The following is a 16,448-nucleotide window of genomic DNA, read 5'->3' as shown; positions in this document are numbered from 1 at the left end:
CAATTAGTTTTGGTCTCTGTATTTATTAATAACTAGAAACAAGAAATAATATCTAGAAACAAGAATAAAACAAGTGTTAGACATAAACACCTTTGCCTTTCCTTCTAATGACCATGATAGTGTCTGATACTAAGCCCGAGAGTTATGGTCTAGTATTTAAACCTCTGTGTGATATGTTTCTACTTTTAGCAATGACCCAGTGACTTTCTGCTTGATTTGTAGTTGGTGATTATACCTTACTTTCACTCCTTTAACCTCTGTATGATATTCAAAAAGCCCCAAGCTAACAGGTTAAAAGAGCCTTTAGTTAGATATTCATAGAGTGTTTAGAGATCACTTCAATCATGTTTTCATGAAGTAATGGATGCTGTGTGTGTGTCAGAGAGAGAGAGAGAGAGAGAGAGAGAGAAATTGAAACCGTTGGTTTACTGATATTAAGACAGACTGTTGTTTGGGGATGTACAGTGAAGTGTGTGAGTCCCTAGATTTGCTGCAGTTGCACGGTTTTTAAATAGCAAAGTCAAAGAAGGTTATCCCTAAGCCCTTTTCCACAAAGTTCTAAGTGACCATCACTTTTACCTTGATTTCTTAAGGAGCCAAATGAAAAGTATACCGTATGGCATTTGTCAAAGATTTTAAAATAATACTTATCATTTATTGAATCTTCTCATAATCCTGAACATGAAAAGGACCACCAAGAAGTGTGGCCTCTACGTGCCTGGAGGTCCAAAAGTCATTCGAATCTCCTTAGAATGCTGAGATACCAAAGCAAGTACCATTTCCATTCATTTAGTTACAGGTCAGAAGTAAAAGCAAGGCAAGATGTGAAACCAGATATCCGACAGCCTCCGTTCACGGACTACAGGCAGCCCCCACTGGACTACCGGCAGCCCCCAGGAGGGGACTATCTGCAAGCCCCGCCCTTGGACTACAGGCAGCCCTCCCCTGACACCAGGCAGTTCCCTCTGTCAGACTACAGGCAGCCCCAGGTACCTCAAAGATCCCGTTGCATTTGTTTCATTTTTCCAATCAGCAGACCTGTCATTCACACACACACACACACACAACTCTGGTGCACTTATTTATGGTGCTCAAAGCAGTGAATGAGAAAATTCAAAGGAGAGGTAATATCACTCAGGCCTATATGCAATAGTTACATGTTTGCCAAGTTAACAGATGAGTACTGAAGGATGTGTACGAAAGTCAACAAGCTACCCAGCGATTCTTTTAATGACTGAGGCAACTGTGTTCAGATCTGCTCAGGCCTTTGGAATCTTGTCTTGCGTTTTGCTAGATGGTGAAATCACATTACTCCTCACGATATCGTGTCAGTTGGAACACGTTAACTATGAGAGAGAAGGAGAACAGAGGGACAGACCGTGGAAGCTTCTCTGATATTAAACAATTGTTTATTCTATTTTCTCCCCAACCCCAAAGGATTTTGATTATTTCACTGTGGACATGGAGAAAGGAGCCAAAGGATTTGGATTCAGTATCCGTGGAGGGAGGGAGTACAAAATGGATTTGTACGTGTTGAGATTGGCAGAAGATGGGCCAGCAATAAGAAATGGAAGGATGAGGGTAAGAGTGTTCTCTTTTTATAGAATTGCTTAATTCTGAAAGAAACGCTCCTTGTGGTGTCGGAGGAGCAGTGAGACCTGCTGTTAAGCAAACTGACTTGCTGCAGACGTTGCCTTCTTTCCATTTCATGATCCAGTTTTCTAAAGGTTCGCCCAAACATTGTTTAAGAATGATCTCTCATTCTCCTTCTTATGGCTTCTAATTGAAAACTCTCAAGATGGTGTTTTACATATATATATATACACATATATATATATATATATATACATATATATGTATGTTTCTCTAAAGAACAAACGAAAGAAAACAAAGTAATCTAAGAAATAGCTTGAAATGGAAACATGGCTCCATAATTTTTTGCGTGGTTTGAGGATTCAGTTTTTATCTGAGATTGAATCTTTTGAAATTCATTTTGAGTTTCATGCTTTTTTCTTCACACGGTTTTGTGTTTCTTTGGGACTTCTTTTGAGTTGACTGGCTTTGGCTTTGACGTTGGGCAGAAGGAAGCAGGAGAAAGAGGAATGAGGCTTCTTGGGATACATGTTGTCCTTAAAAATGGTAGCAGTCAAAAATGTTCCAATTAGAGTTTAAGCTGAGGGCGGATTTTTAATGTAATAGTTACTTTGAGGCGTCTGGTTGACGCATAACTGATTCTTCCTCTAAAGGTGCAAAACAAAACTTGAGAACAATACAGAACATTAGTCAGTCTCTCTATAAAATGTCATCTAGTAAGCACATAGAAAAGGTTAGTTATTATAAATAAAATCTAGAATTATTCTTGCCCTCCCTCCTTGTTCTTTAAGTTAATACAGAAAAGCTGTGGTTCTTGGGTTCTAGAGCTTCAGATTCTCGTGCTGAGTTTCACCAACCGATTGCTCCTGTCAGTGGAACGAAACTGTTATTCCTACCACCCAGTCTGCCATTTCTATAGTCTCATTTCCGAGTCAGTGAATCATCCATGGTGCAAAAGTAGAAAGTGTAGATGTGTCTGTTTTTCTCCATGACTTTACAATCCCTTGACAACTGGGAAGTATCCAAGTTGGAATTTGAACCCAGGCAAGGCTGACTCAGGAGAATGACAGTCCCCGCCTTGATCCAACACCAGCCTCCTCTTACCCCTTCTACATGTGGTTTTAGAATAGGTCTCTGCATGGTTTCTTAGCTCCCGGTTCCCACTTTCTTAACATGCTGCAAAGCCAACTCACAAGTGGTTCAATAGAACAAAATTAATCTTTGTGGTGCAGTGGAAAACAACACAGCACAGAAGCCATGAGTGAGATGACCAGAGCCCTGAGAGAGGGGACCTCCCCTTACCCCACAAGTGGATTTTAGAGGTGTGGGTTCCAAACGGTGGCCACATTTTATAACAAATGATGGCCACATTTTATAACAAATGGTCTAAATGGCTAATCAAAATTTAAGCCAGAGCAGTAGTTCTCAGTGTGGTCCCTGACATCAGCATCCCCTGGGAATGTGTTAGAAATGCAGATTCTCCAGCCCTGTCGCAGACCTACTGAATCAGAAACTCTAGGAGTGAGGCCACCAGGCTGTGTTTGTGTGATCCACCTCCAGGTGAATCTGGTACAAGCTGAAGTTTGGGAACCACTGAGCTAAAGGGAAGCTGTCATGACATAGGTACGGCACAGTTAGGATGTGTGTGGCTCAGGCTTCGTTCATTCCCCCTAGATCCTGTCCAGGGAGTTTTCCATCCTGTTCCAGTGGTTTACCTCAGGTCCTTAAATCCATGGAAACACAGATTTAGAATTCTGTAGGCAGGTGCTCAATTTTAGGAAAGATGCTTTTTCTTCTGGCAGGTGATAAAAATGAGTCCTCTACCTGGGTTTCAGAAAATGGTATTTTCACTTCTTGTCAAAGATTATAGAAATAAGCAATATTTCACCATTTTCCATGTCATTTTTATAAAGCAATGCATTCTTTCTGTGTACAGGCTGTCCAAAAGGAGTTATTATGGCCAGTTTTAGATATTATGGGTGTTTATTTTGGACTACTATATATATATATTTCTAGCTTTTAATTCTCAAAGAAAACAAGTCACTTGAAAGTCACAGAAATTCTATGGATCAGATTTTACTGTTTGGTTTTATTTCTGATCTTTAAGGCTAGGAACTTGGCAGGGATGAATGGATGACTTTTTTCTGCTTTTAAGAGTTACACTTAATATTCAGATGTTCTGTTTTTTTTTTTAAGTTTATTTATTTTATTTATTCATTTTTGGTTGTGTTGGGTCTTCGTTGCTGTGCGCGGGCTTCCTCTAGTTGCAGCGAGCGGGGGCTACCCTTTGTTGAGGTGCGAGGGCTCCTCATCGCGGTGGCTTCTCTTGTTGCGTAGCACGGACTCGAGAGCTCAGGCTCAGTAGCTGTGGCGCACGGGCTTAGTTGCTCCGCGGCATGTGGGATCTTCCTGGACCAGGGCTCGAACCCTTGTCCCCTGCATTGGCAGGCGGATTCTTAACCACTGCGCCACCAGGGAAGCCCTGTTTTGGGGTTTTTGTTACTCATGGATTCTTAACGGCATCAACGGAGAACTTGTCTAGGGTAACAAACTCCATGTCAGGGAAGGAAACTACTTCATCATGTAAGTTCAAAGGTGCTACTAGATAATACAAACGTATTAACTACTGTTTGAATTTGATAAATGTTTTGTATCTGTAGAGTTAAAGATCAACAATTGTTCTTGATCATAGCACATAACTAATTCAGATCTTATTTTCATGTTTATTATCAAATTTAATCATTTAAAGCTAATCTTTTCTACCTTCGTTAGTACTTACTAATTAGCAATAACCTTTAATTCACAGATGTGTTTAAATTATTTCAGCAAGGACCAGGATAGATTACTATTTGCATGACTCAATGGTTTGATTATTTTAATGCATAAACTCGATAACATATAGGTTACCAATTTGGGAATTTAACAGTGAAAATAATTCGGAACTTATTATAAAGTTCCCCCTTGATACCGTTGTTGCCCAGATACGTATAGATCTTAAATATCTGTGCAGATGATGCTTACAAGGCAGCTGTTCACTCCATGGGTATTATGGCTTGGTTCATAAAGTTCCAAGACTTCTGAGAAAAGTAGGTGAACTAGACATTCACAGGCTACATTAAAAATAAGCTCAAGAAGAAGAGAAGCTAGCACCACCTGGTCCTTCCCAGCCTTTAAAACACTCAGGCATATTTCTCCGTGTTAATTGCGATTCCTTCACCTTCAGTGTTAATACATTATTGCCTCTGTGCCCAAACTAAACACACACTTTGTGATCGAGTAAGTTTGGAACAGACTGTATAGTTTTGTTTTGTTTTGTTTTTCCTTTTTTCATGATCAGAAACAGAAGGGAAAAGCCAGGAAGTGCCTGGCAATAGCAGGGTGTCTTAGATTAAACTCAGGACAGTAAAATTGCCCAACTCAGAATTACTACACAAGAGCTGGGTGATTCTGAAAAATCATTTCATGTAACTGTTAATGAATTACTGTGCCCATGGATTAGGGCTATAAGTAGCACTAATTTTGAACATTGAGTTAGTGCACCAGATGTTAGTCTCTAAATCTGAGGCTCTTCCTGGGTCTTTTACGTTAGTCTTGGTTGTAGGACAGTGATGGTATGCGCCTGTTTAGTAGTACAAGACTTTGCTAAGATTACAGAGAAAACCAGGTAAATCCGATGTCAGAGGAGGTGGCTAACAGAGGTGTAAAAACATCCCTCTCACACTGGGAATGTTAAGAAATGATGGCACAGATACGTATTTTTAAAGCATGTCTTTAGGCATCCAACTGATATCCTAGGCATCCAAGAGAAATACCAAAGTTCTTCGCACCTCAGGTGTTCTTTTACGGATCTGGTGAGGGACAGGTGGGCATATCCCAAAAGTGAGTCCCAGGTGAATGATTTCACTCTAGTATTTCTGGGCACCTGCAGCAGAGAGAATAATCTTAGCAGAGATCTTTGGCAAGTTAGACTGTCTGACTTTCAAATTGATTAATAAGTACTCCCACAGAACATGAATTATTTTTTTCCTCCTCCTCGGAAAGTATTGTATGTTTACTCAATTTTTTTGTTAAATAAATACTTTCTTTCCACTTGATGAAACAAGCATCCTGGTAAGGTATCCTGATGAGGTCAATGGGTTCCCTCAAAATATGAGAACGTACCGACAGCAAACCACAATCAGATAGTGGGGAAAATAATGGCTCCTTCTGAGGGTCAGATTTACAAGCCAAGTCTAGATACAGGGGAAAGGATAAGAAAATCTTTTTCAGAAGATCAATTCACTGCTTATTTAAAAGAGAGTTTCTAGAACTTCCTTGATCAGAAACATATAAACGTAACAATAAATGAATTTAAAGATTTACTAAAAATAGGACTATTTTGATCCCTTCTAAACCCTCAGCCCTGCTCTCAACCTCCAAAATAAGCAAACATGATGCATTTGCTTTATTAAATTTAGAAACATCAATTCACTTTGTTGAACCTCAGTGGTAGAATTGATTTTTCTTATTAAGACAAAGAAGTGAGGTATTAATTTGTGAGTGAATTATGATGTTGAGAGAGGGACTTAGATATTATGACATGTCATGATATAGAACTTGAATAGAATAGTGCAATTCGAATAAACACCAAGAAAAACAATGTGGAGCATAATTACATGAAATATTCACTTCATAAAAAAAAGTAGAGAGTAGCAAGTTTTGACTTTAATTAGTAGCTAGTGTTTCAATATCAATTAATACTATGTGATAAACGTTAAAGAGACAAAACAAAACACAATCTGTAAATGTAGAAAATAAGGGGAATGGGAAATAGAAAGATAATCGTCTTGTCTGATAGCTTTTCTTCAGTCATTCCAAAAGGCTAATATCAGAAGAGAAACACAAATGACATTCAGATTTCAAGGAAAAGTGTAAGAAAGTATTAGAAACTAGTAATGGATCTGTTTTAAAAAGAAGACTTTTTAAGTTTGTAAAATAGTCTAATAAAGTTGAGAGGGATAACATTTTCATAACTGATGAATAAATCTCTGGCACAACACTCTTAGGGACATAATCTAATTAAAAACTGACAATAAACAGAAAACACAGGCAAAGAATAATGAACATAAGAAGTAATTTACTGGTGAAGCTTCCTAAGAAATCAGGAGACTTCTGGAGGGAAGGGATAGTAGTTCTAAAAGTGCTTAAATAAAAATTGATAGTTGAGTTAAAAGACATCTGAAAGGAGATCAGGTTTGCTCTTGGAAAGGGGTTTTCCTGCTTCCATAAGACTTGTATAATATTTTCCCATTTCCATAAAATATTTTTTTATTTTAAAGAAAGAACATAACTTTTTAACTTCATCACCCTAACAACTGTAACAGCTGTCTCTGCCTACTTAGCATTGCATAAACTTTGGTATGAAATGGTTTATCTTCTTCCTGAAACTTACATGACACAAAAGTCAGCCTGCAGTGGGCCTTGGAATCACCAACAACATTTTGTAAGACTGAATAATGTGTGAAAAAGATACTTACTGCTTATCCATCTTTTTCTTTTTTCCATTTTTTTTTTTTTTAAATGAAAAGGAAACTTCCCTGATGGCAGCTTCTTTTATATTTGTCGTTTCTCCTCCTGTGGTCCAGACATGACTAACCTGTGACTACAGAATAAAAGTATTCTGTTTTATATTGTTTTTATTAAACATAAAACCATTTAGAAGAATATTTCTAACATATGTAATGGTATGTATGCTAACAGTGATTCAAGCACCCGTGAACCCTTAGCCCAGTTGAAAAAAAAAAAAAAAAAATCTCCAGTCTCCTATGATTCCATTCTCCTCCCACTCTCCAGCCTCCAGAAGTAACCAGCACCCTAAATATTGTCATTCCTTCTAGTCTTGCCACATATGTATGTACCTCTTAACTATATCACTTAGTTTTGTACACTTAGTGAACTTTATATGAATGAATCATACTGTACATATTCTTCTCTGTGGTTTGCTTTTTATACTTTATGTTCATAACACTGATCCAGGTTGATGCATGAAGCTGTAAATTATTTCATGGTATGAATATGCTACAGTCTATGTTACTTATCTATGGAGAGTTGAAGTTTTCTCTATTAGTGGACATTGGGTTGTTTCCAGTTTTTTTGCAACTAATACTATCCTTGTACATATTTCCTGCTGCACATATGCAAGAAATTCTGTAGACTATACTGTATACCTAGGAGAGCGTATATTTAACTTAACTAAATAACTCAGACATATTTTCCTAGGTGGTTGTACAAATTTATACTCATACCAGCAATGTGAAAGTTTCCATTACGACACATCCTCACAAGATTTGTATTTCAGACTTTTAAATTCTTATTCTGGTAGGTAGAAAATGACATATAGTTTAGGTTTAAATTTGCATTTCTTGATTACAAATAATATTCATCATCTTTCCTTAAGTTTACTGGACTTTCTTATTCCCTCTTAAATAAAGATGCCTCTTCATATCTTTTCCCCATCTTCTGTTAAATCATTCCTTCTTTTCATATTGATTTTAGAAGTGTTTGTATGTTCCTGGTGATGGTTTTTCATGTTGCAAATACTTTACCCCAGCTTATGGCTTGTAGTTTCACCTTCTGTATGATGCCCTTTGATAAACAGAAGGTCTTAATTTTAGTGTAATTGACTTAATCAGCCTTTTCCTTTATAGATTCTGCTTTCTGTGTCATCTTTGAAAAATCATTTCCCAACTCATATTCTTAAAGACTCCCTACATCTTCTTCTAAAAGTTTTATAGTTTTGCTTCTTCATATCTGTCTTTAATTACCTAGAATTGATTCCTCTGTGTCGTAAAAGGAAGAAATACAATTTCAGTTTTTCCAGATGGATAACCACCTGTCACAGCATCATTTATTGGATATCCTCTCATTTCCCCCACAATCTGCATTGACAGCTCCATAATAAATAAAATTTCTATAAATGCAATGGTCTGTTTATAGATTCTTTATACTGTTCTACTGGTCTGTTTGTCTATACCTACATCAATACTGTACTCATCTGTCTTTTAATAAGTCTTGAGTTTTGATGGAGAAACTGCCTGTTTCCTCATCCCCAGACATACATCTTAATTCTTCAGGAGTGTTTGAATGTTCTTGGACCTTTGCCCCTCCGTATAAAATTTTAGAAGTTTCTTGTCCTATTGGGAATTTTATTGGAATTGCTTAGAATCCATAAATAAATGTGGAAAAACTTACATCTTTATAATATTGAGTCTTTCTATCTGTGAACATGATATAATCCACTTATTTAGATTTTCCATAAACTGCTTAAATAAAGTTTCATAGTTTTTTCCATAACATACCTGAAAATATTTTGCTAGATTGATTCTAGGCATTTGCAGTTTTTACTTTTACTTTTGTATTTTAACGTAATATTGAAATTAACTGTGTTACCAGTGAAAAGACAGTTGATTTCTATATATTGATCAATTTTATCATGCAAAATTACTAAACTCTTATTAATTCAAATAAGTTATCTGTATTTTCTGCAAATAATGAGAATTCTGTCTTCCTTTTAAGTCTTTTTATTTCTTATTTTACTGCATTTACTTGGTTTTCAGTATAATGCTGAATAGAAGTAGTCAAACAAGCCCTCTTATTTTATTTCTAATCTTAAAGGGAATGCTTTCATCATTAAACGTAATGTTGAATGAATTTATATAAATAACCTTAATCAGATTAAGAATGTTCCATTCTGTTACTAGTTTGCTAGAGAGTTAATTATGAATACATGTTGAATTTTATGTACTATTTCTACATCCATAGAAAGTATATGATCTCTTTCCTTTAATATGCTAATTAACATGATTAAGAATATTATTAGTATATTAATGGATTATTATGTTAAATCATTCTTGATTTCCTCAGTTAAGCTATACTTATTCATGATGATCTTTTTTATGCATTGCTCAATTCAGTTTTCTGTTATTTCCTTTAAGATATTTGCAGCTATGTTCGTAAGATTAGCCTGTAATTTTCTTTTCTTGTAGTGTTGGTAAATGATTTCAACATTAGTGTTATACTAGCCTTATAAAGTGAGAAAGAATAATGCCCTTTGTTATTGTCATTGCTGTTGTTACCTGGAAAAGTTTAAGTTAAGAATTGTCCTTGAATGTTTGGTAGAACGCACCTGTAAATCCATCCAGGTCTGGTATACTTTTTGTGTGTGAAAATTTAAACCACATTACATTTCTATAATAATTAGGGTATTCTTCAGATTTTCTATTTCTTCTTGAGTCATTTCTGATACATTTCTTTTTTTCTGATAATTTATTTCATTTTAGTTTTCAAAGTTTTTATAATATTATCTTATTATATTTTTAATATTTAAAGCACTTGTATTTATGTTCCCTTCTCATTTGTTTGACTATTGTTTATTTGTGTATTCTTTCTGTTTTTCTTTATTAATCATGCCAGAGATTTTTGTCCATTTTTTATTCTTTTAAAGAACCAGCTTACATATTTTGTTCTCTTGCTTATTCATTTGGTTTTTTTTTGTTTTTTTTTGCACGGTACACGGGCCTCTCACTATTGTGGCCTCTCCCGTTGCGGAGCACAGGCTCCAGAGGCGCAGGCTCAGCGGCCATGGCTCACGAGCCCAGCCGCTCCGCGGCATGTGGGATCTTCCCGGACCGGGGCACGAACCCGTGTCCCCTGCATCGGCAGGCGGACTCTCAACCACTGTGCCACCAGCGAAGCCCATTCATTTGTTTTTATATTTAATATTTCTCTGCCTCCATTTTCTTTGGGTTTACTCTGTTCTTATTTTTCTTGTTCTTTAAGTTGGATGCTTAGCTCAGTACTTTTGAAGTTTTCTTTATTTCTATTAATAATGTATGAATTTAAGGCTGTAGTTTCGATATGCAGTATGTTCATTATTTTAAGTTCTAAGTATATTCTAATTTCCACTATGATTCATTCCACTATTTCTTCTTTGATGCATGGATTATTTAGAAGGTGTTTTTGGTTTTTATTCCTAAAAGTATGGGGATTTTCTGGTTAGTTATCTATCTTTGATTTCTAGTGTAATTCCATTGCCATCAGAGAATATATTCTATATGATTTCAATCTTTCAGATTTATTGTGGCTTACTCTTTGGCCTTACATGTATTCAGTTTTTCGTATATGATCCATGTGTGCTTGAAAAGAATGTGCATTCTGTAAGTACTGAGTGCAGTATTCTATAGATGTATTCATTGGCTAAAGCTTGATTATTGTATTATTCAAATATTCTATATTCTTACTAATTTCTTTGTATTTGATCTGTTAAATATTGATCTAGGTGCTTTAAAGGTTTTCTTTTTTTTGTTAAAGATCTTGTAAATTTTTCTTTGATCTGTCAAGCTTTGCTTTGTATGTTTTAAAGCCATGTTATTTGGTATATTTTCCAGATGAATTGAATCTTTTATCATTATGCAGCAACCTACCACATCTCTGTCAATACTTTTTGCTTTCAAGCCTGGTTTGTCTGATATTAGTAAGGATACCTTTCAACCTTTCTGTGTCCGTATATTTTATGTGTTTCTCTGGTCTATGTGGCTATTTTTCTATTTTTTTAACCGTATATGTTAACTAGATCATTTTAGTCTATTTATATTAATTTTGATTACTAATATTTTTACTTATTTCTATCATTTTATTCTGTCCCTTTTCTGTCTCGCTCTTTTTATTCTTTTTACCTTACTTTGAATAGTCTGGGTTTCCAGTTCATGCAGGAATCTCCCATAAGACTCCTCGTTCGTAGCCCCAAGCTGTATTTTCTATCCTTGATGCCCATCCATCCCAATGGAAACTCAGGCTTCCCAGGAAAAGGTAAAGCTCCCTTTGGCATTTGTTTGCCTTCCAGGAGTCCCACATTCACTTTGTTTTTGGCATCAGAGGCTTCTTTCGTTTCTTGCCTGTTCAGCAATGGTAAGGTTATTCAGGTTATCTAACCCACCGTATTGCTAGAAACAGAAGTTCATGTCACATTTACCTTTAATGACCAATTTATGGTTTTGCTAAAACTATATCCAGTCTTAGAGCTGGCGGTTACTCTCCCTCTCCCAGTGTCTTCACGTAGGAGCCCCACAGGGCAACCTACATGTGCCGGCTGCCGTCACTCTGTAGCCTGTCTTCCTCTCCAACTCCAGTTCCACTGGTGAGGGTCCCCTGCCCACAAAGCCACTGACGAGTTCTTGCTACAGCCCCGCCTGAGGCCTCCACAGCTTGGGCCTTGGGTGTGATGCACACAGTCCTGGGTCCTGGGCAGAGAGAATCATGGTCTGCCAACCCTCTGCCGCACTTTGCCTCTTCAGCACTGTAGCAGCTCTGCTTGGCCCACATTCTCTCAAAGGTGAGGGGTGGTCACAAAACTCACTGCCTGCAGCGACCAGGCAGGGAACATATACAAGTGAAGAATGGGGGGCCCGGACTTCCCTGGTGGCCCAGAGGTTAAGAAGCCGCCTGCAGTGCAGGGGACGCGGGTTCGAGCCCTGGTCCGGGAAGATCCCACATGCCGCGGAGCAACTAAGCCCTTGCGCCACAACTACTGAACCTGCGCTCTAGAGCCCGTGAGCCACAACTACTGAAACCCGTGCGCCTAGAGCCCACGCACCACAACAAAGAGCAGCCCCCGCTCACCGCAACAAGAGAAAGCTTGTGCGCGGCAACGAAGACCCAACACAGCCAAAAATAAATTTTAAAAAAAAGGAAAGAATGGATGGCCCTTGACCCTCCTGAAGAGCAGTCTGTACTACCCAGGCCAACTGTGGATCCATGGTAACTCTGGCTTCCTTCTTCTAAGTCTTTGAATTTTCAAGAGAAAGCAGAAGTCTGTATTTTAAAGAATTAACCAGATTTTGAAAAAAAAAAAGTTTTTTCACTTAAAGAAGCTGCACAGGCCAAACAAACAAGTCTGTAGACAATGTGAGGTTCACAGAGACACCATTTCTGTCATCCGTTGTAAACAGATCCTAGAGCAAAGGGAAGGCGGAATGGCTGAGGGCAGAAAGGGGGAAGCAGCTCCTGTACCAGCAGGATCTGGGCACCCAGCACAGGCAATCAGAAGTGCTCTAGTGTGCACCAGTGTACTTTTAGGAGAGACTAATGCAGAAATGCTTGAAACGCCTCAGAAATGTGCATGGTGAGGAAAATCTATGTCAAAGTTTGATCTTGTGCCTCCTCTTCGTATTTGAAATTTTAAAGATGGTTTTCACTCCTAGAAAACTTATTTTGATGGCCCAGATTACTTCGTGTTTGTCATTTCCCACCAGATCTTAGGGAAATCACTTCTGGGAGGGGACACATTTAGTAACGTGCAGGTTCCTGGTGACCACCTTATCGTCCACAGACTGAGTTGTTGTCTGGCCCATGAACGTGTGGGCCTGCCAGCTGCCTGAATTTGGGGAGGAGCCCTTTTCACATCTTACTCATATCCCGTCACTGGGTTTGAATGGCATGACATACCATCTTGAATGAGTGTGCCCTTGAGTGCGGAAAAACAAAACGGGGAGGCTGTCTCCCTTAGCAACAAGAGACTCTCACACAGAATTTCCCAGTGCGGGAGAAAGTTGGGTTCAAAATAGTGAGATACACCTATCCACGGGCCTATCTCAGTTTGAAGAGTCTATCTCTGGTCATTGACATACATTTAAGAACTACGTTCACGGGACTTCCCTGGCGGTCCAGTGGTTAAGACTCCACCTTCTAATGCAAGGGGTGCAGGTTTGATCCCTGGTGGGGGAGCAAAGATCCCACATGGCTTGCGGCCAAAAAACCAAAACAGAAGCAATATTGTAACAAATTCAATAAAGACCTTAAAAATGGTCTACATCAAAAAAAAAAATCTTTAAAACAAATTAAATTAAAAAAAAAATACGTTCACTTCATTTGTTTTCAATCACCTAATCTAAGATACTTTCATTGTCTCTTAAGTTTACTCGATTTCTTCCTTAGCTTGAAGACCAGCTTAGAGAGAAGTTCTTACCTGTCTTAGTGACTTCATAGGCCAATCCCTATCTTGGTCCCTTTCCTTTTTCCTCAGTCTGCTCCTCCCTTATAAGAAAATATGGGGTAGTCAAAATGGCAGGAGCCTGACAGACCTGATATTCAAACACTGGCTCAACAACTCACTGGCTATCTAGCTCTGACCTTGGATGAGTTACCCCGTCAAGGGCTTATAGCTGCCCTATGGCATCAACCAAATACCAGGCCTCCTGTGGGCAGCTTCAGGGACATGCATATGGGGTAGAGAGGGAAAAAGTGTCCTCCTAGCCAGCAGGACCAATGAAATCAACCCTAGCAACCCGTAGAATGATAACATGTCCACATATCCCATAAGTTATTTAACAGAGTCAATTTTACTCATCTGTAAAATGGGGTAATATTTTCCAGGAAGGGTTAAGTGTCTGCTTCAATATTCCTGAGTTTCCTCCTTTATCTCTCCTTCCTTCTCCCCAGGACCTGTACTTCTATTAAAATACTCAGTACTCTAAGCCTGGAGATACAGAATACATTTTTTTTTTTTTTTTTTTTTTTTTTTTTTGCGGTACGCGGGCCTCTCACTGTTGTGGCCTCTCCCGCTGCGAGCACAGGCTCCGGATGCGCAGGCTCAGCGGCCATGGCTCACGGGCCCAGCCGCTCCGCGGCATGTGGAATCTTCCCGGACTGGGGCACGAACCCATGTCCCCTGCATCAGCAGGCAGACTCTCAACCACTGCGTCACCAAGGGAAGCCCCAGAATACATTTTTTAAGTGTGTGTGTCAAGAGGCTATGAAAGCTTTGATACACAAATCAACGTGTATTTACCTCCCCCCTCACCCAGTCTGTTAGATAAAGTGGCTCCTTTTCAAAACACAAATCTGGTCTATCTGCCCATTGCTTAAAACCCTTCAGCGGCACCCCATTTCTTTCAGGGTAAAGAGCAGACCCGTCGCAAGGCTTGTCCGTGCCCTGCATGTTCCGGCCCTGCCTCCCTTCCCAGCTCAGCTCACCCGGGCTCCCCGGCTTTCCATGAAACCGGCAACCGGGCTCTGAGTCTCTGACAGTTCACGAGCTTCCCTCTCCTCTTCACCCGGTTATCTCCTTATCCTTCTCAGTCCAGCGGAAGCATCTCGTCCCCAGAGAAGGCTTCTCTTCTCCCCTCTCCAACCAGGTCCCATCCGCCTGTCACAGGCTCTCTCATCTGCTTCGTAGCGTCTTTCATGGTGCACGTTTTACATTTCTGTGTGTGATTATGTTATGAAGTCTGTCTCTCCAGAGTATAAGCTCTGTGAGAGCGGGAACCATGTTTCTGTGTGCTCCCCACTGTACACTTGTGCCCTGTGCTGTGCCTGACACGTGGTGGGTGCTCAGTGAATATTTACTGCTGAATGAATGCATGAAAAGAAGCCTTTGACGTGCAGAACACGACAGGTAGGCTCACTAAGTACATGGTCGCAAAGGCTCCTGATGAGCCAGGACGTGGGATTTCACAGATAACTAAGTATATGAATACAAGGGACAAATTCAGTCTAACTCACGGTGAGCTTTTTATGCCCTAGTGCCTCACTGTAAATGCACCATCCTTTTTGGGCTATGTTTAATTATTGTAGATTTTGCAGCGTCAGTGAGATAGTGTATGTAAAACCTTACTGTGCCTAACATTTTTTTAAATGCCTTTAATCTTTAAACTGTATTACAGTTCACACCTTGTTTTCCTCATCTGTAAACTCCCTGTCACCAAATGTGAATGACAAGGTAAGAGTGGAAAATAAAGTAAAAGAAGGTCAAACAGGAAATAATGAAGAACTTCAAAAGCATGAGGTATGAAAAACATGGCAGAATAAAGGGTTACAAGACAGGTGTGCTGGAGCCTGTTAGAAAAGGTCCATGGGGGAGCAGTGCAATTGGTCGAATGATAGGAAAACCAGAGCTTAGCAGAATATTCAAACTCTGCAGAGCTGAGTCCCATGAGGTCGATGCAGGTAAATGAGGTAAGGAGTTGATAAAATCGAAAGCATGAGAGAAGAGAGCTAACAAGTGCTTAAGAGAGGAATAAAGCAGTCCAGCTGGAGGAGCAAAGCAATTGTCTGGGCTCGGGTAGATCATTTCAGGGATCTTGCACTGCAAAGATCACCTGCCCAATATTTCATCACCTCCGGTTGCTGGCACTCAGTAAACACAGAAGGCTTATCCCTGCATAAAGTGTGAGCCTTTACATGTCATCACAGCCCGTGTCACTCAGCCACCCATTGTCTCTCAGCCATCACTCCGAATCACCCTTCAGACCATCTGCAAATGTGAGGTTTTTCCTTTATTGTTTGATTCTGCTCCGTGCCTTTTATGAAGGAGAAGAAAAACCTCTCACAAAGATCAAATCCATTACCTCTCTCTTTTCAGAGTCTGACCTATGAACACTGTGTTAAAGGTGCTGCACAAGTTCCTTTCAGGAATGAGGGAGAGCATTGCCTTCATTAGAGAAGGAAGGGAGCCGTAGGCAGCGGAGACGGCCCACTGGCGCTAGACTCCGTTGTCAATTATTCAAGGTTCATTATCCCACGGGGGTGGGGGGGGAGGGCTCCATTGCTCTGCTCTGTTTCTTCTTCTATTGGATGCCCAACTTTGAACCATTTCAAAAGCAGCTTCCCATGAGGGCTCGTTAAAGGTTTGGTAAGGAATCAAAGGGTTAGTGTTAGGATTGCATCTTGGTGGGGAAAGACACAGAAGAAATTGAATAAATTAGAAGTGAGGAGAATCTTTGCATTTTAATTATTCATCTTTTTTTTTTTTTTTTTGTCTATGGAAAAGAATGAGAACATTTACAAACCACTGCTGTGGTCTGACAAACACATTTTATTTG

At 39.3% G+C, this 16,448-nt stretch overlaps 1 protein-coding gene across 2 annotated transcripts in view; it reads left to right on the top strand.

Annotated features, from left to right (window-relative positions):
• MAGI2 (membrane associated guanylate kinase, WW and PDZ domain containing 2) overlaps nucleotides 1-16,448 on the top strand; it is a 1,334,711-nt gene that overhangs the window by 1,229,920 nt on the left and 88,343 nt on the right. For both annotated transcript variants that reach the window (XM_065884282.1, XM_065884281.1), the window contains 2 exons: nucleotides 794-989; nucleotides 1,438-1,581. In XM_065884282.1, coding sequence (XP_065740354.1) covers nucleotides 794-989; nucleotides 1,438-1,581 — 340 coding nt within the window. The remainder of the gene's footprint in view (nucleotides 1-793; nucleotides 990-1,437; nucleotides 1,582-16,448) is intronic.

The sequence above is a fragment of the Phocoena phocoena genome, chromosome 9 (assembly GCF_963924675.1).
Source record: "Phocoena phocoena chromosome 9, mPhoPho1.1, whole genome shotgun sequence".
Classification (NCBI taxonomy): Eukaryota; Metazoa; Chordata; class Mammalia; order Artiodactyla; family Phocoenidae; genus Phocoena; species Phocoena phocoena.
This window is presented reverse-complemented; position numbering and strand designations above follow the sequence as displayed.